Source organism: Microchirus variegatus (genome assembly GCF_963457635.1).
Source record: "Microchirus variegatus genome assembly, chromosome: 20".
Lineage (NCBI taxonomy): Eukaryota > Metazoa > Chordata > Actinopteri > Pleuronectiformes > Soleidae > Microchirus > Microchirus variegatus.
The window spans coordinates 9,393,339-9,419,207 of NC_139821.1; the positions used below are offsets into that span (position 1 = coordinate 9,393,339).

At 40.0% G+C, this 25,869-nt stretch overlaps 1 protein-coding gene across 1 annotated transcript; it reads right to left on the minus strand.

Annotated features, from left to right (window-relative positions):
- Positions 1-363: 363 nt before the first annotated feature.
- On the minus strand, positions 364-23,367 carry lrmp (lymphoid-restricted membrane protein; the record flags this gene model as incomplete). The annotated part of the gene is made up of 39 exons (XM_083906793.1): positions 364-506; positions 653-798; positions 1,628-1,654; positions 2,410-2,535; positions 3,141-3,239; positions 3,985-4,043; positions 4,347-4,415; positions 4,552-4,595; positions 4,702-4,849; positions 4,945-5,079; positions 5,376-5,516; positions 5,813-5,840; positions 5,936-5,990; positions 6,133-6,217; positions 6,973-7,145; positions 7,274-7,362; positions 7,529-7,575; positions 9,275-9,359; positions 9,720-9,879; positions 10,250-10,346; positions 12,388-12,434; positions 13,347-13,629; positions 14,153-14,264; positions 15,516-15,667; positions 16,314-16,370; positions 16,791-16,934; positions 17,336-17,429; positions 17,571-17,635; positions 17,986-18,045; positions 18,163-18,219; positions 18,439-18,516; positions 19,016-19,066; positions 19,514-19,631; positions 19,897-20,055; positions 20,170-20,245; positions 20,332-20,390; positions 21,169-21,349; positions 21,729-21,839; positions 22,683-23,367. 39 exons carry the CDS (start codon positions 23,365-23,367, stop codon positions 364-366), a joined length of 4,545 nt encoding a protein of 1,514 aa, XP_083762919.1.
- Positions 23,368-25,869: the final 2,502 nt, after the last annotated feature.

Consider the following 25,869-nt stretch of genomic DNA (forward strand, 5'->3'; position numbering starts at 1 on the left):
GACATACGGTGGTGGATCCTTGTTGGTAATTGTCCACAGCACTGATACTTTAAACTGCATCATAATGGGGTAAAGATTGGGACCGGCCGACTTTAAAAGACACTGGTCACTACCAGCTGCATCTGCTCTAACACAGACACACAGACTACTTAAGCAAACGTGATGTGATAAAATCCTCTGTAGGGTTAACTTTCCCCTGAGGACTGACCAGTGCTGTTAAAGAGTCTAATTTTTAGGAGTCTTCAGGCACCAATAAACATCCATTCAGGAGTAGTGTTTTGCCCTCTCTTCATCATCACCCCAGTGCACAATCTCTGCAGAAGGCCAATGAGCGATAGGACCATCAACCCTGGATTTACAGGACTAGACGGGGGGCTGCCCGTTGTGCCGGAGCCCTGCGTAGGGCCACAGCAGCTGCTGGATGGTCATCCAGGAGTCTCCAGTCCCCACGGGGGCAGCATCTACTGCTGGCTGCATCACCAGGCTGGCCAGCAGCGCCAAGAGACCTGCAGATGACAACGCAAACTCATTATCCAAACCCAGGCAAGCTGTATTGAAATGTATGCAAAACAGTATGTTGTTTATTTTAGCTACAGTCAATTCCACTTTGAGAATAGGTTGTGTTTTAGGACTGTAAATGGACAGAGTGTACCTGCCAAAACCAACAATAAGGCCAACCAAAGCCAGAGGCCCCTGCCACCTCTGGCTACAGCTGCTGCTCTGGAAGAGGTCAGGCTATGGGACAGAGACTGGGCCATTCCTGGGTCTGTAGATGTAGGGCTGGATGAAGGGCTTGGACTGGAGAAGGGCAAGGGAAGAGAAATGTTACACTGGACACTGAGGAAAAAAAATTATCAAAAAAGCAAGAGTGTGGCTAAGGATACCAAAATTATGATTGGCAGCATATCCAATGCAGGGGGTGAGTGAGCTGTGGCTTGGTGCAATTAGGGCTGAACTTTCAAGGTAAAATCTGAAATTGCAACTGTGATTTAATTCGCAATACATTTTAAAGTTGAGCATCAGTTAGATATTTGTTATAGATTCAAAACCAGTTGTAGCATACACTACATCAAAACATTAACTACTGTACTCATGCAAGAATGAACCGCTTCCAAAATGTACTAAAGGTTAATAAATAAATCAGAACACACATTTAAGGATCTCGAAATAGGTGGCACTCATTTAGTAATCAATTACCAATTGTTGCAGCACTTACAATAAAAAATAGAACTTAATTGCAGCCTTGCAATTTGCCAATTGCATTTTTTCAAATTTGAAAATAATGAATTGTTCAGCCCTAGGTGCAATCCGAGGTTAGCATCAATGAAGTGCACTTAAGCACCCATTTCAAAACCAATCACAGCATCAGCATATGAAGAAGCTGCAGCAGTCCAGTTAATGGAAGTTGGCATGGAAGGGGATTTGGTTAATGGCTGGTTAGGCAGAGACGGCAGACAATTTAGGCGTGTGATATATCAAGAAAAGGAGCACTGCTAACAAACACCAGTCAGTTATGATGGAGTCAGACACTCCTACAGTACCTGAGAAATGCAGGCTCTTTGCATGCATTTGTTTTGTTTGGACAGACAGAGTACTTTACTTTGAATTCTTCTTCCTTCACACTTACAGCATAACAAACAGCTCATCCTGACTCCTGAGCAACGTCAAGGAAGGAAAAGAGGAAAGGAAAGCTCAGAACACCACATGATCCGCTTACACAAAAGATTCAGTTGCCACACAAAAATGAAAACGGTCAAAGTACAGTAAAACCAAGGTGGCTGAACATGTTAGTAAATGACAGAATCCCAGTAAAAATCAGTTGTCATCAGTTTGATGCTTTGCACAGTGCAAGACAGAAATTCAGATCTGTGCGTGAAATTACAAAGCTGCCAGTATGATTTTGCAAGTTGACACCGATTTGAAATCCACGTAAAAGCTGAAGGAAATGCTTTATTTCTGGTCCTTACAGTGAAAATCGCTGCATAAACACGATTACAAGCCCCTGAGCTGCTGGAGCAAAGAAGAAGCAAGTCCTGCACAGACCCATATCATGAAAGAGTTTCATCATTGAAGAGTTTCCACATGCTCATCTAACTTTACAACAGATTATTTAAAAATACAGTATGAGCAATGATGGCCACATTTGCTAAGATTCCAAGCTTTGGTCACTGATATCAGTGAAGACACATGGAAATGTGATCTCTGAGGTGCAGTGTAAACACATCAGAGAAATGGCTGTTTAAAACCACATAAATCAAATATCTGATGTCAAAAATGACCATGCAGTTAGCTACTGGAACCTCAGCATGGCAAAATGATGAACTCTTCCACTATGCAGCTAGCCTCTTAGCTTTGCTGGTAGAGATTGGTACCGCAGTGGGCTAGTGGTTGGTATTTGGCTGAACTAACGTCTTGAGTGGCAGAATGAAGGAGGTGAGTTTGCTGCCCAGCTCACTGAGACTGGACCTCCTCCTCTCTGCCACTGGCTCCTCCTTCTGCTCGTCCTCTGACTGGCAGTCTGTGTTGCAGGACGTCCTGTGGGCACGCGTGGGTCAGGCATTCACAAACACACTGTTCAGTTGCACATTCAAATACAAGCGTGAATACATAACCAAACCCATTCTGTAAGTGCACATGTAGATTCCATGCATTTGCAGCAAAAACAAACAGGCAGATGCCCCGGAACACTTGAATTCCCCTGCTGTACACAGGTTTTGATAGATCAGATTCCCAGAAATACTGTACATGCTATATTATGATCCAAAATTTCAAGGTCCCAAACTTTCAGATATGTGGAGCATGGATTTATATCCTCTAAGCCTCAAGTTTAGCTTGTCAAAAAAAGAGTTAGATATGAAAATGCTAAGGATGCATCTGATAAATACTTCAAAGCGAGGATGGAGCAGTTACAATAAGATGGCTGCCAGAACTTTGTTTTGAGCCCAGTTTGAAAAGTCTGTATTTTAACAATGATAAAAATCTATCCCAGATAACATCAACCGCAAAGTTTTTAGAGAAATTGTCCACCACCAAGACATGGTGTCGTACCAGAGTGCAGCCATCTTTATGCATCTGTGTCCATGGTGAACGAGCTTGCGCGACACAACCAGCGCGTTATCCTTCCCCATGGTATTTCTTACCCCTTCATCATGAGAGAGGGTTCTTCAGTATCAACCCAGGCCGCTGAGCTAACAAAGCGTTTTAATGGAGGGCGGGCCGTGTTCTTCCCTGTCACATTCCTGTAAACCACCATTATTACATAGGTGCACAACAAGAACAACAACCCACACATCATGGCACAGCTTGAATGTGGCCTGAATTAAACGGCAACAGCCGATAGTGTACCACTTTAAAAAGGCATTTAAACAATTTTCTTGCTTTGATTGTAACCCCACGTCACCGAAATAGTAATAAAGCATTTCATTCATTACAAAATGACTGCATAGTAAAAAATACAAATCAATATCTAATTGATTAAAACTAATATGGTAACAAAATATACATTACTGTATTAATAAAAGACCAAATTACAATGTTCTTATTTGTTTAAGTGGACAATAAAAGCAGCAATGATGTTACAAATTTTATCAACATATAGGTAAGTAGACATGCCAATATGTTTTTTTTTTTATCTAGTGTATTGTTGACTGTTTTATGTTATTGATGTGAATTGCCTTTTAATTCAGTGATGGATTCACATATCACTTGTAAAAACTTTATAATTCCTCTTATTGTCCATTAACAGACAATGAATGACTTTAAGCAATGTATCAATTGAGAAAGGAAACAAACTAATGTATTAGTGAATTGTAATTTTTATAAAGTAATAAATGGATGAAATGCTTATTGAAAACAGTTTTTTGTGGTCCTCCTAATGCAAGAAAAATACTATAGTCTGCATGTGTATGAACTTGATATACACATATTATAATGTAACGGCAAACGGTCGTTCATAAATAGATGGTATGTAAAATAAAAACCTACCATGGGGATCGTCTGGTCAGTCTCTCTATTTCTGTTTCCATGCCGTCTTGTGTTTTAGACTGTGTTGGAAAAGATCAGTTCAAGACTTAATGCATGAACAAAAATATTCATTTGAAAGTGAAAGTTATACTTAAGATATAGTAGTATTTTCTAAAAGTTTCCGTCAATCAGAACTTTAGGGAAGAATGTTTAAGATAATCTTAAACATAAGTGTGGATTCATTTTAAAACAGCGTTATGAAAACTTATGTTAATAGGCATATAACCATATATAAAGTTATGCTGTCCAATATATGGTTATCTGCCAATTAACATTAGAACCCTCAGAAGTGGATCAGTAAGACATTGTTTAGTTTCACTCACCGTGTCAAAGAGCATGTTGCCTCCACCAGATCGGGGGATTGCTGCTATGCTGACCCGTCGGGCTGTTGGCTGTGAGGGGATACATGGGAAATAAATGTCAATTTAAATAAGAGTATAGTAAAACAAAAGTTGTCACACATCAACATAATTAACACAAATTAACCCAAATACTGAGTTATGGAGAATGAGATCACATGCAGCTCACCTTGTAGTACTGTGATGAGGACTGCTTCTTACCACGGAAGTCATCTGGAAAAAGGAACATACTAATTAACATGTTTACATAAGTATATCATATACTGTTTGCGTATTGAAGATATCTATATTGCATGCGTCTGTGTACTGCACTTGTAACCTCTTTCAGTCTGTGATCCAAATGAGCGCTCATTCTGCATCAGTGTCTCTCTCAGTTCCAGCAGCTCAGCATGCTCCTTGGTGTACATCCTCTTCAGGTTCTCCACATGCTGGATCATCACCTCCACAGCCTTACCAATGCGATTCTCCTGACATTCACAAAATTCACATTTAATAATCATCAGTCAAGACATCACAATTGATTTTATTGTTATCACAGCAAAAACTCAGGTTAGATGCCCACCTGATGAATAGCTCCTAGCATCTCAGAGCGACTGGATACCCTTGTCATGGACTGGATGAGGATATCAAGGTTCTTCTGGAGTCTCTGGATGATCTCCATGGACTGGTTCTCATCCTCACACAGAGGAATCAAAGCCTGCATGGAATGAAAAGAACCAAGACTGAGAACATACATACAATATTGTGCTAAAGTCTCAGGCCACCATTAGATTTGCCGTTTTAGCAGTGCTACAAAGACCATATAGAACAATTATTTCTCAATCACTTTATGTGAAACATGTATGAAAAAAAAACCAAACAGCTTATACAGGTTAAAGCAGTATTTATGGCACTTTTCACTACCCATTCCTGGCATGGCTTGACTTCTCTGCACATTTTGTCACATAATTCCAACACAGTAAATGAAATTAAACCTGGAAAAATAAAACTGACCTGCAGTAGGCCTTGGCAGCTGGACACCTCCCTGCGGACATTCTCCTCAGCCAGGTCACGTGATCTCTCTTCCAGCCGGAGTCTCTTTTCCAGTGTGAACATGTCACACTTGAAGCCCAGCGCCAGACGCTGGAATTCTGCCTGAAAACATGAAAAACACTTGACTTGTAGTCAAGTTAATATTGGACAAGCACTGAATGTGGCATTTAAGTCAACAAGCGAAGAGGAGCATTTGACAAATAGCTTTGCTTGATTATGTCCCACTCAAAACCAATGTGACTATGCTTGGAGATTTAAATTATTTTTAAAAGGTGACCAGTAGCATTTAGGTGATACATTTACTAAACATGGTACAACTCAGATTTAAAATGTGGATTTTAAAACAAACTTTTCCCAAAACAAAAATCTGGAAGGCTGCAGCTGTAATTAATATGTACCTCAATCTCCTTATCAGTGGGTGACAGGCTGCAGATAAAGAGACAAAAGTTAGGACACTGTGACAACTCCATACATTCACACATGAACGATTAAATGATTAAGGATTTCAACATTTGCCTTACCTGTTACGCTCCTCTTTGAAGCTGTCGCTGGACTCAGAGATAATTGGAGGCTCAGCTAGAGAAGTGACAAGCACATGTATCATGGGAATAATGACCCTTTATATTTGAATGCAGGGACCATTTATAACCAATCATTTGAAAATTATTCCAATATTACCATGTATAATAATAGTATAACATGAAAACATTATACATACATTCCTTCCCATTGGTCATGCCGTCCTCACTTGGGTCCTCCTGAACCTTGTGCTCCTCGACGGCCACCATGCTGTGAGACAGCTCCTGTAGGGTCCGGACAAACATTACTGCCTCTTCCTGCTCCTTCTCCCCCTCCTGCTCTCCTTTTATGTCTAATCCCTCCATTTTTCACATATCATCTAAAAATGCAAACAACTCCCTTTCCTTGCTCCCTCCCTCTGCTTCAACGGTCTTAAAATAATAAGGATACAGAGACGCTGAAAGATAATATTCTGAGTGGAGCTGAAATGAAGCTGTCCCTTCCTCCTGCTCACTCATACACACAAACCACAAACACACACACACTTTTTCATATGCACGCACTCACATAGCTGGAAAGACAGCATTGCTTTTCAGGTCATGAAGTCATGCTGGCTGTTAATGATTTTATCTCCTGGGTGTTCAACAAATTTAGTATTAATAACACTAGCTCAATTCACCACAAACCTAAAATTTCACTCATTCATTAAATTTAGGTTCAAACTGTGTTTTTCCTTTGTTTGCATAGTAATGTTACTATTACTGTACATAGTAAGTTATCTTCTCTCAATAACTGAAATAAAAATCCTGTATGGATTGTTTTAAAATCCACTGCTTCAGAATCGCATAACTGCAGCAAGCTGTTATTTTTTAATACTCCCATCACGAATAAACTGGAATTATAAACTAGAATAAAACGAGTAAACAACTGTAGATAATCAGACTGCCAACAATATATTAATCATGAAACACAAACATCTACACACAAAAACCCCTGAAACAGTCTGGATAATGAATTTGTAGAGTAAAACAGGTCTTACCAGTTCCCTCTTATTTTTGCCAAAGTCCTTTCTGGCTGCATTGTCCTCTGATTGGCAGGGATCAGAGGTCACACTGCCCATGCCACTCCCCAATTGGCCGGCTTGTGTAAAGGTTGGTCCTGAATGAGAGGAGCTGCTGCAAGATAAGTTGCTGCTGTTGAGCCGGTCTGTATCTGGGAGGAAGAGTTGGTGTGTGGGTGGTCAAAGTTACACATCGATGTAAGAATGCAAACAAACAAGCAGCTGAGAAATATCAGCTCCTCACTTCATCTCCTTCATGCACACAGATATAGTCTTTTACCTGGCATGCTGGCGGCTTCTCCTGGAACTTCAGCTGAATGGTCCAGCACACCCTCTTCCTCTTCTACCAACACAGGTAGTAGGCTTGAGCTGGAAAACGCATACAGAGCAGCTTTACACACAATCAATAAACCTAAATCATGTCTTTTTATATAAAAAAGTGGCTTTTAGATCTGAAACAAAAGGCATTTTTGACATGAAGAGATCAAAAGTTCAAAAGGTTTTTCAAGCCACCAGTCAAAAGTCAATCACTCACGTATCTCCAGCTGCTGATCTGTCTGCCAGCTGGTCCAGGCTCAGGCTCTGAGATGATGGACAAAAGTAAAAGGGAAGAGAATGAGGGAGGGAGGCTGTGAGAAAAAGACAGGTGGCTTTGCAGCACACTTTGTCCCACATTACAAGAAATGGTCAATGATTAAAAAGGTACATGCACATATACGTGTATATGCATGAGGAGTACCTGTCCCATGGCAGTGAGATATCTGAGCTGTGCAGAGTGTGGAACAGAAAAACTGGGCCGATTCTTTATATAATATGAAGCTTCATGGAACTCTCCGTGTGTGTGTTGCTGAGAAGGGTGCTCAGAGAACACGTTAAAATTGGCACAATGATGAGTAGTGGAGGCGGACAGTGTGCATACACAGTCCTATTGCTTGAACACGAGCACAGACTGGAACAAGGTGAATAATGTAATAGGATATGGTGTAAGAAGTTTACATAATACCGCATTTAAACTCGCGCAATAACAGGAGAGGAGCTTCCTTTTTTTATTCCATGGCATACAAAACCTCAGATATGTCAAACAACAGTGAAGAGAAATAAAACTGGATGTTGCTCAGTAACCTCTACTATTCAAAGCAACATTAACAGCATCAGATTTGTATCCAAAACATTATTCATTAATTTGATCAATTCTCCATGGGGAGCCATTTTTCAAGAACTAAAAACGTTTTCCAAGTCCTCAAATCTTGTGAATTCATCTAAAATACATAATGCAAAGCCAACACCACAGTCATGTTTGGGAAATGTGTTGCACATTTTTTTTTAACCGTATAATGTTGTTTAATCACTAAACCAGTTATACTCGACTGTAATTATCCAGCATTCCATTTTAATAAGCTGAGGTATCATAATTTGTTATAAAGCATTGTATGGCAGTACAGTTCAATGAAAACCCCCATTATTGGCTCTCAAAGATATGATAAAGCCTGCCTGCACATTAATTTCTTGCTAAACAGGTGGTACCCAGTGTTAAAGGCTATACAGTTGTTTATACAATAGACACTACTAGACTTGAACACTACAGCAACAGCATCTCTGACAAAAATAAATGGCCAACACAGAATTAATGGTTCACACAGACTTAAAATGTTCCAATGTGCCCACTCCTTTGATAATGGGTTTGGAGCATTACCGTTGTTTTTATCATTTCGATAGATGTGCAAGTAACTCATCACTTTGTATCTTGCATAATTTGTGCTGAGGTATAACGCACTAAAAAAAGTTGCCTGTGATCGATCAAAGATATATTAGCAAAATTATTTATTAACGTTTATTTAATTACACACATTTCATTTCAACATCCAGTTAAATGATCTACTGTGAACTATTTCATGCAGCACTGTGTTAACGTAATAGAAAATCTGTAGCACTGCAACTCAACTTAGTGATACCAAAAGCATGTAAATGTTTTGATATTATGCAGCAAATATTGTACTTGCCTCAATTGGCAACAGAATTCAAACTCCTTTTGCTGGAGCAGTTGGTACAATAATGGCCACCTGATTCTCTGATTGTTCCAATAGTTTTACATCCCAGGCCACTCCATCTCAGAATTTCACCCAAAACAAACGCACAGAGAGAGACACACCGTACTCTCTCTCTCAGCTAAAATGTACAGGAAGTTGCAGATAGAGAGCGAAGGGGATTAAATAAAGAGGAAGCACAGGGGATGGTAATGCTACAAAAAATAGAGGAAGCTGTACTTCCCTCTGGTACTAACCTTAAAGCAGTTCATGTCTCCTGTGCTCGAGTCTGCTTTGCCTTCCTTCTCTCCTCCTCCCTTGTGGTCCTCACTGGTCGGCTCACTGCTGACCCCAAATGTAAAACTTCAGCTTTCATGCACTATCCTTTCTTCATTTATTTTACATGCGCTCTCTTGCTGTCTAAGAACGCAAAACTATCTTATTATGAAACAGAGAGAGGTAAAGAACAGCTTTCGTCTCTTTGTAGGTGGACCGTGCCCATGCAAAGCAGCAGAGATGCTCATTATTCTGCACACGCCTCCCACAGTGAAAAAAAAAATCTATTTGATTAGCAAAAGAGGCCAAGCCATAGGGAAATGACAAGTCAAAAGGTGACTTTAAACGTGACTACTAGATATAGGTAAGATACCAACTTAAAATCTACAGATAAGTTACACTGTTCTGTAAACTACAACCCTTTACCTTTCATTATTGGCAATGGTCTCATCTGGCCCAGGGAATGTACCAGCAGGAGAGACCATGCCTGCTGGTGAGGGAGGGGTGTTGCCAGGTGTGATTTTTTGTTCTTGTTCAGGTGAGTTGCACAAATTCTTTGTCATTTCAGAGACTTCTGAAGAGGCATCTGTTGAGAAAAGAGCAATGTTAAATATTTACATACATGTTTAGTAGCACAATAATTATAACTAGTAACTCGTACAATTTCCTGCATTTTCCATGATTATAAAAACAGAAGTTCTACATGCTCTCCAAATAAATACATTGGTTTAAGTATTTAAAATATATTATATTCGCAGCATCAGTTTATACACAAATTAATACATCTGGACCCATACGATATGATATGATACGATACTAAAAGCAGTAATGCAAATACAAAAACAAAAATGCAAACAGTTAAACAGCTGACAGTCTATGAATAAGAAAGAGAAACAGAATGACAGCGAGTGATCTAGCACGAGTTAGAGCAAGAGTGGGGGAGGCGGAGGTCTTACTCTTCTCCGAGTGGGATGGATCAGGGAGAGCTTCAGCCTCTGGGTGTCTAAAGCTGACAGCTTGTGAGTGGGCGCTCAATAGCACTGCTGCCGTTTCCTATGAAACAAACCCCACAAAAACAAAATAATAAATGTTCAAAAGAAAGTCAAATTAGCAACAAACAACAATGCACTAAACAGTAGGCCTGCAGTCAGGCAGTATAAACACATCTTTGAGAAGCATTGCGTAACGCAAAGCTAAAAAAAACGTAACAGCTGACACAGAGCATCTGCCCCGTCAGTGATGAGATGCTGCAAAGACCCTCAGTTACTGTCAACATCACAGGACAGTAACAAACATGTTCACACTGGCTGCAGGAATAGCAGATGTACAAAGTTTAACAGTGAGGAATGAAGAATGTTTAGAAAGTGTCAAAATGAAAAGATTACAGACCTGTCATGTGCAGTATAATTTATAGAAGATATGGTAATTTAATGCTGAATTACTGTAGACAAAATAAAAATGCTGGTTTATATAATTTTCCTCTTTACACCAGTGTAACATTTAGGTCCCTCACCATCTTAAATACAGTATATGGAAGCTCCTGCACAAGCAAGCAGTCTGCTGCCTGTGACTAATTATGTGTGAAGAGCCATTTGGTAGACAAATGGTAATAAGAGAAAGAGATGGAGTGCAGGAGGTGAGGAGGAGGAGGAGCATAGTGAAAGAGCAGGGATAGTCTTATCTGTGCAATGTCATGCACTACATTTATATTAAGAAAAGGAATAAATCACAGACAATATACATTAGGACAGATTGTATTCAAGTATTCCTACCTTCCAGTCATTACTTCCCAGTATGTTAGAGATAACAGTCTACACTGTTCACTGTGATGTGACCAGCAGGTTTCACCCTCAATTTGAACTCTTATTCATAAAGAGTCTCAGTCTTATCCCCAATGACAACTGTAAACCACAACTTCCCACAACTACACAGGACATGTATGGTTCTGTTCCCGTAACAACAAAGCTATGTATGCCAAAGTAAATATTTTTTGAGCTTTCATAAATCAAGGAAGGTAAGATGAGCAGCTGTAGTACTGTCCTGCTTCCTGTTGACATGCAGTCTCTCACCCCTAGTACATACAATCACATCCTGTTGGCCGCTGAGCAGCTCATGATTCAGCATCCAACAAAAAAGAACTTCAGCAATAGTTGTTGAATCATCGTGGATGAGTTAGCATCTTATTTAAAACAACAAACTGTCCTTCAATTGTTTAAATATGTAACCTGCACAGAGCAGTGGTTCGCCGTTTGCCAATCCTGTTTCTCAGGGACACCTGCATGGTTTAGATGTTGCCCTACTCAACACCCCTTATTCAAATGGGAATGGTCAGCTCGTCATCAAGTTCTGCAAAAGTCTGGAGGACCATGAAGACCAGGATTGGGAAACACTGCCCTAGATGAAATTCATCATCACAGCAACAACAAATTAACTATCAGTTTTCAACAGACGTAGATTAAAGATCGACACTAAAAATCAGACTCCGGGTCAAAGTCATAAAAGGGACTACGGCGGGGAGTCGTGACGAAGCTATTTTTAAACACTGTTAAAACAATGTTTTTATAATGAGGAGCAGTGCATCCACCGTTCCAGAGGGGGGAGCTGCGCTTCTGAGAGCTGGTGTGCTGAATAGTACAGGCCAATGACAAGACTGTCTTCTGGGGGTGAAAGTTCACTCTGAAACATTGCGACTGACGAAAAGCGTCAGAAAAGAGGATTTCAATCGGCTCGTTTACAGCAACTAGGAGGTTTTTGACCATAAAAACAAGTTAATATATGTAAGTAGACCTCTATAACTAACATTTATGTGCAATAGGAACACTATGTGACCTTTAAAATATCTAAAAAGACAAACCTAATGTTGCATTTTTTCTCCAGTAGTGAACTCATATTAGCGAAAATGTTTAGAATACTCTTTAAATTGATAGAAATCCATATTTTTTTAGTGTTTAAATACAATATGTTAAATATGTGCCATTTTCACAAAATACCTAATAAAATATAAAGGAACATATTGAGTGCAAGGTTAATACATAAACATTTTGCAGCCAGGCACAATACAGACACTTTGATGGCAGGACACATTTTAGCATACCTGCAAAGGTTGACCCATCACCTCTGACTCAGTGCAGACTGGAGTAGCTGTGTGACATAAAAAAAGCAAATATGAATGAAGAGGAGATCAGGGAAGAAAAGACATAAAAAGACAAAAGTCTTTAGTTTTATCTTCCGGGGTATATATGTGCTCAAAAAAGGAATAGAGGGGTTAAGGTATCATGCATGGCTTAAGAGTTACGCCCATATCTGCCCTCTTGCTTTTCTGTCTCTGCTTGACAGCCACTCATGCAGGCTCGGAGAGGAATGGAGAGATTACTGAGCTCACTTCATGGACTCAGATGGTTTCTTACACCTGGCCATAGAAGGACCTTGAAAAAGAGGACACACACACAACCTTAGACCAACAACCATAGAAGGCAGGGGTCTGCTTCCAATGGCCTCAGGGTATGTGTGTGCTCTTACAGAGAGTGAGCACTGTAGTGGTACTTTAAGGGTGGCTGAGTGCCCTGTGACTGCTGTGGATTACAGAGGGATAATCCACTCACAAAAAATACTTTAGCACCAGTAATGTGCATTTTCTCGTCGCTCTATCGACATCTCATTTTGCCTTAGCTTAGGATTTTAAGACAGTCCTGTTTATCTTCAGCAATACTAAATGCATACCTCATGAAATATGAGCATATGCAATTCATGTGTTCAGTTATTCAATGAATTTGTCTACAGTTTGTACAGTCAAACAATTTCATTAATATTATTCACGCCTGTAACATTGTTGTTGCACTAGGCCAGGACTTATTAGCACTAGTAATCCTACAGAGTTACTAAAGCTGAAAACGTGGTGAGCACTGGGGTCACAAGAGGGCTAGAAAATGATTAACCTATATTTAGGCCTGGCCTTGCTCTAGGAGTTTCAAGCTAGTGTTGGGATAATTTTGATGCATCGTAAAATTAGATATAAAAACTGAATAAATATCTGGACAGTATGTTCACACTCACCTGGCCTCTCTTCCGCTATGCCCTGTTCAGGATTGGCCCCCAAAGAGAAAGCAGACAGAGGAGTGGATGTGTCCCTCTCCTCTCCTTCTCCTACAGTATCCACCACCATCCACCGCTCAACCCCATCTTCCTCCTCACTTCTGTCTGTTAATTTAGTCCCTTTATCCTCAGGTCCTCCGTCAGGTTTTCCATGCAGAACCTGGCAATTCCTATCTGCCAGCTCACTCTTCAGGAAGTCTTGGAGGGCAAATTCCTCATCCCAGTCCAAGTATCCATCTGCAGGCTAAATAAAAACACAGAAAAACCTCTGACGAATCTCATTCTGTAAACCACAGTGGCCTAACAAAAACTTCACAGTACTGACCACTTACCAACAAGCCTGTCATGGAAAACTACAAAGAATCTGAAAGTTTGCCATTTTAAAAACAATAGTCTTTTTTTCAATAACATTCTCCTCTCCCTCTCTCCTCTTCTGCAAATTTATTCACATCAGCACAAAGCTGACATATTATTGATGTAAATTGCATGTTTGTGTTAAGGAGCACTGTGTGGGTGTATTGCTGCATCTGACTCCAGCATGGACAGAACATTCACCGTTTTGCACTTCAAACAAACTTACAAAATATACTTGTATATACACACACATATACATATATAAAATATTCATTTTAAAGTTTAATTAACCACAAAGCTGATTTTACTTTAAACCCAGCAAACAATGTAGAGCAAGTCCTGAGGCTTAACGGTCACCTTAAGAACAGTGGTATCAGCTAGTTCTGATGTTGGTACCTTTATCCCATTCTCACCTCTTCATCTGGTGCAGGTGTCTGACATGAGACCTCTCTGTTGTCCTGGGGTGTCTTCAGATGCTCCAGTTCTTCACCCAGCTGTCGCTTCTGGTTCTCCTGCTCTTGCACCCTGCAAATAACAAGACAATGTTATTAGTATTTTTGTCAGGTTAATTACAGTGGAAGTGAACAAATAATCAAAGTGGACTTCGAGTCAGAAAAACACATCTATAAAGAGCCTGCATGATAGCATAGTGGACATACTGTACCCAATCCGCAGGCCCATGCAGTGTCCCATTCTGTTGCCCAGGGTGACAAGCACCAGTTCTCCAACTGGCACAGTAAAGATTCCTTTATTTCAGTTATGTAGAATGAGTCACTATATCAACAGCCCAATCCCAGACTACACACAGATTCACAAATGTGCACTTCAAAGAGCCAACCCTGGCAGAGTCCAGTCTTAATCTGAATACTCTGTATCACATACCTTTTCTGAACACTTACAACTAGCCCTCTTTGTTTTTTTAATTCACCCTGACAAGCCAGCTTGTGAATCCCAGCTGGATATCCTGACCTGTTCTCCCTCTCTGTACCACATCAGATCTCTTATATATCTGCAGGAGATGTCCGTCTCCATGAAAACGGTCACATACAGCACAGGGAAAACCCATTCACGCATAGTCAGTTTGGAGTCCAGATATGGTCCAGACACAAACCTAGTGAAATGGTCCCATTATGGTCATTGAGAGCGAGATGATTGACACGTCTTTCCTCCACAGTACAACTGACTAGTCAAGTGAAACCCAGCACTATAAACGACACCTCAGAAACACATGTAGAGATCCGAGTGTGGTTTTATTAATGTGATTATAAAACTTTTTACCATAATATAACTGGTTTCAGGACTACACAGGATTTATCCTGGAAGCTCTGCAAGCATGTTAACAATCTAATGAATAGAAGTCTTCCATGGACTTGGAAGGCCAGGAATTTGCCAGCTACTCGTGATGGCTAAACTTCAGGTTAGGGTTACTATCTTTCCATAGTAATAATGATGCAAGTTCAACCTCTGGCTCACTACTAACATCTTTAACAATGATTTAATTTAATGATACCAATATTACCTTAACTTGACAGAAATACTCACTTTTTAGTGACTAACTCACTGCTGCTAAATCACTGCATAAAACTATATTTTCTTGTCGGCAAGTCAAGTTTTCTTTAATTTACCAGCACAAGACTGAGTGCACTCAATATTCCTCTGCTCTAAAAACATGCACTTACTTCACTTTACATATCTGTAACTGCCCAGTTCTTAACACACAAAGCCCCCGATACAAAGGCAGTGTAAAGGAAAAAAACAAAAAAAAAAACTCCTCACCTGACTGAAAGGTGGAGGATCTCGGTACGAGACCTCCTCATGTTACTGGCCATTTTGATCAGCTCCTTCTCCAGTGAGTCTGTGTATTGGGCCAGCTGGTCCAGGCCAAGGGCCCAGTCGGCCCTCCTCGCATCCAGCTCTGCCTGCACCGTCTGTGGGAAGATGAGGCCAAGAGGTCAGCTGCTCGTTTGGATGGACGGACACACGTTGATGCACAGTTTAAATAGCTGGTCGTCTTTTACACCATGCAAAAAGTTCCGACACCTGACAAAATCTTTCCTCACAATCTGGTACACTGAAAAATCGACCGAAGATGGACTTGCACTCGTACAACTCTGCTACACTAATGATTTCTGTCTCATTTGGTATGTTTACTGCTTTATGGAAGAACGTGGCTAATGAATGCAGAATGGCAACACTGCAGGAGGAGGGGAGAAGAGAGAAAGCCAGAGAGAGAGATGCAGTGAGGGAGGAGGGAAGTGGGTTGTGTTCATCGCGTAACACGGTGACTAAATGGCAGTGTTTGGATGAGGCCTGTTGGAGAGTTATATAAGTGAAAGCCCTCTAGAGAGGTGGGATAGTGGGAGGGATGGAGAGAAAGTGCAGATAGGAAGTGATAGAGAGAGAAAGAGCACAACAGGTGGAGGGAGAGGAAGATGGAGATTATATAATTTTATGATTCATATAAAAAAAAAAAACTGAAACAGCCTTTTTGAATGTTAAATCAGGCTGTATTCATACACTATGCAAAACTGAGGTACTTTTATGCATGTGTAGAAGTGTGTGAATATATCAGACCTGAAGACCATTGTCTGTGTTGTCCACCAAGTCGGATTCTTCCCTGAAACTCCTTTTCTGAAAGACATAAAGAGACAGTATGCTGTAAAAGAGACATATTCTACAATGAAACATGAAATGAAAAGTATGTGACACTGCTAAAACCAATTGTATCTTGGCCAAGATGGACTTTTTTTATGCACTGAATATAAAACACAATCTTTCTTTGAACAGTAAACTGATTATTTGTATCAGATGTCACCAGAAAAAGCACATTAAATGCAGTCTTGGACAAGTTTCTTTTTTAGTTTAAAAGTAGAGTGTAGGTGAAACATGAGCAATTTTGCCTGCCTTGTAAAATAAGCACAATTTAGAACATGAGCTAAACATTGTGTTGATTGAAATATATGACTGTTGCTTCTGAAATGTCTCATATATGAACTGGACATGAGAAAACCATGGTTATGTCTGTGTGCATGCTTTATCATTGTTGGTTACCAGTTTGTTAAGAAGGCTCTTAAACTCTAAAGCTGGGTCAGGACTGGGTCCCTGCAGCAGCAGAAACACCTCTCTGTCCAGTGTCTCATCTAGCGGAGAGGTGATGTTCATAGTCGTGGACAAATGGTCAACTCCATGAGGAGTCTGTGGGAGATAACCGTACATTTTTTATAATACAAATCAATGAAAAATGATGTCATCTCTATTACTGCAATGAAACAGTATGTCCAAAGCAAGGTGCAGTCAGTGTTGTTTATTGTCAGCAGTGAGTGTGGGAGTCCTAACAGTTTGTGGGAGAAATGGATCATCACCTGTTTGTGTGCATACAAATTCTCAGAGTAGCAAATCAGATCAAGGACACTATACTTATATTTAGATTATTTAACATTGCAGCTACTGTATCTGAAGCGATTATTGTAAATATATTCTGTGCAGTGTGAATACAAGTGCAAATGTGCAACAGTGTGCCCAGAAGTTTCTATTATTTGTTGAGGATCTGCTGATTATGTGTATTTTAGGGCAAATAAGAGCAGGGGAGTGCTGACCCCCAGTGGTGATTGTGCCAAAGCCAGTTCTGTCTGTAGGGATCCTGAGGTGCTCTGGTTTAACCTGTAAGCCGCTGACAGGAACACACCAGCCCTGGAGAGACAATAGAAAAAGGACAAACAGGAGAGGTAAAGAGGAAAAAAAAATTCAAATGCAAACATAATAATTAGAAAAATGTGGTAATATTTAATATCGCAAACACTTCCAACCCCAGGTCATTCTTGGATCACTTACCCAGCTAGTTCAGGATGCATCATCTGCATCTGGCTCTCCAGTTTGCTCTTGTCTGCCCTCAGCAGCTGGAATCAACAACAGAGGAAACTAAAGTCAGTTCATCTCAGCTATTTAGAGGTCAACTCTATTGTATGGGATAATCATTTTTTTTATCCGTCTGTGTGTGGAAGCAAGTGAGAACTATTGCCTGATTTCAGCTTAAAACAAAGGGAGATAGTGAAAGTAAGCAGAGTTGATTTTTTTTAAGAGGAGAACAAAATGGCTGCTTTGGCATGAACTAAAAACAAGCAAGAACCAGAGCAGATACCTCTCTGATTAGGCTTTCTATTCCCAAGATCCAAGTGATCAGCCACATATACAAGCAATGAAAGAGCATTTCTTGAGAAACGTGTAGATGAGGTAACGCAACACTGACCTCTGTGATGGCAGAGTATTCCTCCACTGCTGCCTTCAGCTCATTTATCCGTTTGCTTTTCTGTGAAAGGGGACACGGCAAACACGACCAGTTGGATGCAGAGGTTTAGGTAGAACCATAAAACAATTTAAAGTTTTACAGTAACCATAAAATGAATAATGAAAACAAAGCACTGACCTCATGTATCACAATCTCTTTGTCACTGACAACAGCATCAAAAGAGTGGATTTGCACCTGAGGAGAGGTTAGCACAATTCTAATAAAAAAAATGTTTGGTTTAGGTAGAAGTTCTTATATGATTGAGATGGAGTTACTACAAGAACCCAGGCATGTTGAGACTGTAGCCACCTTGGCCTCTCACAAACCTCAGTATGTGAAAGAAAGAATAATAAAGAAGCCAAGTACAGGTGTAATATTGCAGAGGAAAACATAACAATTATGCTAAAAGGTCACCTGTAGGTCAGCATTAACGTCACATAGCCCTGCTATTCTTCTCTGAAGATGATCCGTCTCCATGGCGACCTTGAAGTTCTGAGGAACCATCAGAGGGGAGTTACCACAATCAGTCACATACTTCCATGGTCAAACGTATAACATCATACACTGACGAGGACCAAAATGGCCCAATATGACAATATCATGATACATCTATTGAAAGACAATAGCAAAGATACAAGACAATTTCTGTCTACCTGAAGAATAAAAAATAACCCTAAAGTTATTAGAGTTGCATTATTTTCCCTAGTGTCTGCCATTATACTTCCATCAACAACTTCAGCCAGTTAACTTTCAGTCTCATTACCCTTATACCCGTTATAAGGTCCGCTGTGAGGAGTCATTAAGCAGTGATGCTGTTTTAAACACCATATTTTCAATATATATATTAAAAAAAATCATATTTGGCAGTAGTGTATTTTTAATCATGTATCAGGGCAATATCCACTAATGAGCCGTCTCTGAATGGTTGAGCACTACTGAGGCACTGTAAAGTATTAATGACAAAAGATAACATTTTTAGACGGTGAAGTACCTCTTCCTGAAGAGAAGCAATCTTGGCAATGAGACCCTGGTTCTCTCTCTCCTAAAAAAATAAAAAAATAAAATCAAACACTCTCTGTCCACTTTAATTATAACATATTCAACATAGTACTTAATACTTAAGGACAAGGCTGATTCTCCATATTCTCGGGCAAAGGTTGCACAATTTTCCTCAATGTTTTCCATACCCAATATAATCTTACATGTAAAACAATTATAGATTAAAAATAAAAAAAAATAATTAATAAACATAAAAAAAACATGCACTGATATATTAGAAAAATTACACTGTTGTGCTTTTAGTCAAAAGAAGTAACTTGAAACAAGGTGCCAGAGCTTTGAAAAATATGTACCTGCATAAATAATTTTTATTAAATCCAAAAGAGGTCAACAACAGCCAACGCTTTAGTTCTACAATACAGTACATGCCAGGTGATTTTATCTAGAAATGGATGATAATAAAAGCATGTGAGCAGAAGGTTTGACTGACCACATGTTTGCCGTGTGCGGAGGCACGAGCTCTGCCTTCCTCAGTACTGTTCAGAGTAGCCTTCATCTCCTCCACCTCATCCTTCAGCAGTTTCTCCTTCTGGCCCAGCTGCTGGTTACTGTGCAAGATGAAAGAAAGAGGGAATTCAATAAAACAATGCGAGTTACAGTACATGTTTTCATGTGAGACTATACAAGGACCACAAAAGGTTTGAAAATGCATGTACTTTTAAATGAAATACACTGGGTGCTGGGCAAAGATTGACAAAATAAAGTAGCAACATGTCTTTGCACATCAGTGTATTGCTCTTTATTGCTGACCAGGTGAGGTTTTGGGGCCATGTCCTAAGATCTTATTTATCAGATTTCGTAAAAGCATCTTACATTCTGGTCTGGTTGCGTAGGTCCTCATTTTCTTCTGCCAGCTTTTGGTTTGTGTCTTCCATGCCCTCCACCACTTGCTTCAGCTTCCTCACTTCCTCCTGCAGCTTCTGGTTACTCATCTGGAGGTCAGCAACACAATACACCAGCTCTGACGTTTCACTGAGAGGCGAAAAACACAAGCATGCACACACAGTGAAGAAAATATGCAACTTAACTGTATGGATTAAATGTGATACAATACTGACAAATCTCACAATTTGACACATCACTCACAACTCTAGTCTGGATGCGTCTCCTCCAAAGGCCTCCAAACTTCCTGAGGTCATATTGAGCAGCATTGACCTCTTTGCTAAAAGACACACACGCGTAAATATATATACATACTGTAAAATCAAAGCACACAAACTATAAGGTTCCAATTTCAAAGAAACTCACCAGACAAGCAGTCTCGAGGTTTCACAGAGTCTTGAGTGATGTCATTTGTTGTTTCATCACTGAAAAACAACACAAAACATCAATATCGGTTAGTTTTACGATCATTGGTTCAAATTCGACTACGATGTTTAATTGAACTCTATCAATCTCTCTCCTTGTAAATTGGAAATGAAGCACCGATTTGTTTGGCTTTTGACTGCATTAAATGAATGTAGGTAAGAGTTAAACAGAAACCTGAAAATATAGAACTATTGCAAAGATGGTCACCAACAATCTCACCTTTGATATATACACTGCCTACTTTATCTCCTTACATAACACAAAATGGAAAATATTACCAGGTCTCTAAGAGTCTAAAAAGAAAGCACAAAAACAGGAAAGATGGCACAAGAGGAAATTGCTGTAATGACACATGTTGGGCAAACTTTGCTAATTCTGTATTCCAACTCTGGGATTTGGTATCAAACTGAGAAATGCTAAATTATAATCACATTTTAATCTGCCAGCTCTCACCCATTTACCTTTCTGCCAACACGGCTCCAAATTAAAATGGAGATGTATGAAAGACAAAACATGACCTTTAATGCCATTTCATGATATTGTCAGGTAAAGGGATACATTTTCTCTTACATGTAGCTCATTCACAATGAACCAATGAATGAATAAATCAATATATTAAAAGGCAATATAGCCTATAAACCTGACCTCTGCTCTTTCAGCATTTTCAGGAGTAGAAGTTCTCTGTTAAAATCTGCAGTCTCACTGTTAGACTTCACAAATGCTTACACAACGGTCCTTTAACAAAGCATTACATTTATTTTGCAAGTCTGCATTTACCTGTTATTGCGGCAGTCGTCAATCCACTCCTTCATGACAGCGTGGTAAGTGCCGAGGTCAATGGAAACATCTTTGTGTTCCGGATCCAGCATGTTGCAAAGCTCATCCAGTCCACTGTCCTCCGAGCTTCGACAGGTGGTGTGTCGCAGGTAGTCCACAATGTGAGACACGTACACTTTACCTTGAAAATGACACATATCAGGAAAATCAATTGTTGGACAACTATACCCTTTTAAAACATCAACTGTGTGTAATCTGAAATGCTGTCATCAATGCCAACTTCACTGCTAGTATAGCATACAACAGTCTTTATTCATATGCATCACAACCAGACATAACACAAAGCTGAAATATGCACATTTTGACAAAAGTGCTGAAGATTTTACAAGTTTTGCACATAAATATGGACTCGAAGAAAAAGAACCTTGACCTATCACTTGAAAAAACAGCAAAAAAGAGATGAATCTGTAACCTGGCATGAAAACAAATTATGGAGGTGAAAGAAAACAAACATCCTCAGAATCAGGCAAATGACAATGTGTGCGCACGCATGCACATACCTCGACGCTGTGTGTCACAGGCATAGAAGACGGCGTCCAACAGATTCTCCTCACAGATGAGGCTGATTTCTGCCATGTTCTTCTTCTTGTTTTCTGAGGCCAGTGATGTCCCTGCACATGAAACACACAAAAACAAATTCTACTCAGTGGTGGTGAAACAGAATGAGCACATGATACAACTTCAGGCATAGCAACCAGTGTAATGGCACAATGGCCTTGCATACATGAGGCAGCAAAGCTTAGAGCTACATGATTAACTCTTATCAACCGATTTAAGTATTACATAATCATACCATCATTGTTTTATCTATAAAGTGACAAAATAATACAACAAAACAATGACGGACTTAATAACCTCATCAACAATTTATAATGAAATGAAGGAAAAGTCTGAGCAACTGAGCCTTTGTGTCAAGTTCAGGTTTTTGTGCTAAAATATAACATAATTGTAAAATATGATGGGAATAAAATACATATATAACTAAAGTTGAGAAAATACAAGCCAGGCATACATGAAGCTATCAGTGTCCTAAAGTTATGGAAAAAATGTTTGATTTAGTAGCATTCCCCATATTGTTTTTCTATTTTAAAGTTACAATGAGAGGCCTTGTCTTTTTTAAAAAAAAAGAACATCAAACTTGAGGTCATAGAAAAACGCTAGAAACAGATAAAACATCCTCCTAGGAGACCACACTTTCAGTCTACAGCTCAAAATGTAGTTATCAATTAGCATTTCTTGCTGGTGAGATTACATGGCATTAGTCTAAGGTCTACTAACGAGCCTTGTCTAAATCTTATCATGTCAATAGAATTACACAGTCCCGTTACCCATTATCCCTTTGCTCAGCAAAGAAAACGAAAAGATGTGGCTAAAAGTAAGTGGATCTTATGCTACGTGTTGTCAGTCTGTAACAACCTGAACATCCCAGCTAAGCAGCAGCTGCACCTACTTACCTCCATCTCCCATAGAGAGTCTTTTGACAACCAGAGCAGGGTAGGGCAGCTCGCACTCTGTCAAGTTCATTGTGTCCGCAGGGCAGAAATTGACATTGTAAGAGGGGGTGCCATCACTTGGCGTGAAGGTCCGAGAAAGAGGCGGGTTCATGCTCGGACTCTCACTCTGTGACTGCACAGACTCCGGTCCTCTTGTGAATGTAAAATAAGGAGAATCTTTGGCTTGCCCTGTGGGTGTTGAACAATGTCGCTGCCATGACTTAACCCGACTTAAATCACTTCCATCTGCTCCTCTCCTCTCTCCCAGAGTGCTAGTGATTGTGTATGTAACGTTAGCTGGCATAGAAGGGGTGCACGCAGGGGTTGAAGGCACTGAAGGAGGGACAGAGGGATCCAGTCGGCTCCTCTGGGAGGATGCAGAGGTCGGCATCCCCATCCCTCTCACCTTCACCTTGTCCTTTCCCCTCTCCCCCTCATCATTGTGGAGTGGTCCTTTCTTCAGGATGGCCTCCAGGTTGTGCCTAAGGCCACACTGAGGGCTGTCGTAATTGCTCGAGGACAGCTTGGGAATCTGAAAGGGAGAATTGGGCTCTCGGTCACCGCGCCACTGAATAGTCTGCAGTTTGCGGCAGATGCTGTCCACTGGGTTGTGCCGACGACTTGCCTGAGGCGTGTAACAATCCATACTGCTGGGGCCAGGGAGTTGGATTCCTGGCTACAGGAGAGGCTGAAATCTGAAGAAAAATGAGCCAAGCATATTAAGTTTACAGTTTATAATGGCGAAAACGCAACAAAAAATACAATACAAAGTTGATAAAACAGCTCAACAGGATGAATTGTGAAATTAAGCCACTTAGGATCAACAAGAAGGCAATTACTGTCAAAGGAATTCATGCATCCTTTGGCAAGTCCATAAAGACAAACTTATTCCTGTGGGGGAAAAAAATGAAGACAAGTTTATTCCTGAGACTCCTGCTGTTCATCTGAATGTGTTGACCAATTTGCTACAGACAACCTGTAAACCTTAAAACATAAAATAAATGAACAAAAACCTCTTGCAAAAACAACCTTCCATCATCATCATTTGCCTCAAAGAAAAGTAGTTACAGCCATTAGGTTAATGTGACTCCTGTTTTTAATTTTAAAATTGAAATGGCCTTGTTGCGGGGACAAAAAGTGGCCAATTGTGCAAAAGTTGTGATAAGAGCTACAAAATAAGCAGAGGAAAATGAAGGACGCCAGAAAAGAAGAGGATGAAAAGCAAAAGAGAAATTGTAACTATTTAAATGAGGGCCAAAATACTAACATAGGAGCCATTTAAAATTTGAAATTTGACAACGTCACTGGTTAAGTTCCAGGTGTACAGACGAGCTAATTAAGCCAAGCATTCGACTGGGAATTTATAACAAAAACAACTAAATGAAACCATATATAAAACACAATACAATTGTACGCAACATTCAGAATAAACGACTATATTTAAACACAATAAAACCATCCAAAACTAATATTTTTCCACGTCGGCGTGCGCCAAACGTGAAGTCCACGCATTATATCCACACCTGACCACGAGTCTTCCAAATAACTCACCTCCTGTCCTTCTCTCTTTTATTCCCTCTGTCCACCTGCAGACTGAATGCTTTCTGTTGCCTTGCAAACCTCGTTCGAACAAATATTTCCACGGTGAAATGTTTGCTTCGCTGTCCACGCAAACGCAGAGCACGCGCAGACGGGGCAGTTTGAAGCTCGGCGCTCGTGAGACAAGTGAAAGGAGAAGAAGTCACAGTCAGTGTACGCGAACCTAAAAACGAGCCAACACCGCCCCTCTGTGGCGAGAAGGAGACAATAGCATCGAGAAACACAAGAGCCAACTCTACAACCAGGGGTTGTCGTTGTAGAAATGTATGGCCCCACTATGGTATATTTAAACTATAGTAACTGAACATCCACAGAGTAAAACACACACAAACAAAAGTAAAATAAAATAAAAATAAAACAATAAAAATAAATGCACCAGAAGCTTTTGCAGTGAATGATGAGGACAGGGGAATTGGCACTAATGAAGTTCCCTGAGTGAGTGAGAGAGTTAAAGCATTTGTGACCTTTGATCCATTTTGACTGATACATCATGTGTTTACATATTTTATTTATATTAACACTTGAATTTGTCAATGTTTGCCTTTAATTATACTGGGTTCTTGGAGTTGTCCTAACTTTCCCTACATTACACTAAAGCAGTTCTGCAAGGGTATTCCTCCTGAACAGTGTGCACAACTAATACACAACTACCATAGAACTTGGTTGCAATTATTATTATTATTTTTTTAATTAACCTTGAGTAAAGATGGACCAGTCTAAAGGACCAATGTGCACGGAGGACTCGTCCTCTCATCCATCCCTTTCTGACGAGTGTCACATATATATTGATTGTTCTTCCTAAGAACTAAGCTCATGCTTCAAAAGGCAAAACACATGCTCTGGAGGGTTTGTCTCTTTGGGTCACAAGGTGCCACCACACCACAAAGCAAGCCCCTTACCTTAAGTACACAAGGCTTAAAAAAAATAATGTTTTAAAGTGATAATGCACTTATCCAAACATGTTTATGTGTGCGTGGAGGCCGGACATCTTGTGGACCAGATCTAGCCGGCACAGCAGGCGGCTGTTCCCATTGTAGTCCATACAAAACTGTCTGGCTAAAATAAATGGTACAGACCCTGATATCATTGTTACTGGTGCATGTTTGGTGTCACTGCAGAACAGTGGGACTGGTTTCAACTTAAGTGATCAGTGTAAGCAGTTCAGTGGTGGGAATGTGAGTAGTACCTCTGCAGTAGACTGTTCACAGCAGTGTTGGAGATAATGTCACAGTGATAATGTTTGTTGTTTGTGTTTTGCTCTTTTAATAGTATTTAAACTGGAATATCTTTCCCTTTATTGTTTGACAAGAATAGCAGGAATACGTTTGTCTATAAGTTGTGTAAATATAAGTAAGTTTGTCAGTTATATATTCATACATAGATTTGTTTCAACCATAATAAAGATGAATATATGATTTGTTTCACATAAATGTGTTTCCATCAGTTTGTTGTTGTGACAAGCCAGTGATTCCTTTCTTATTTAGTGTTGGCAAATACTTAAATTAAATTGGCTTGCTTTCAGGGAAGAATCTACCTGTCCACGACACCA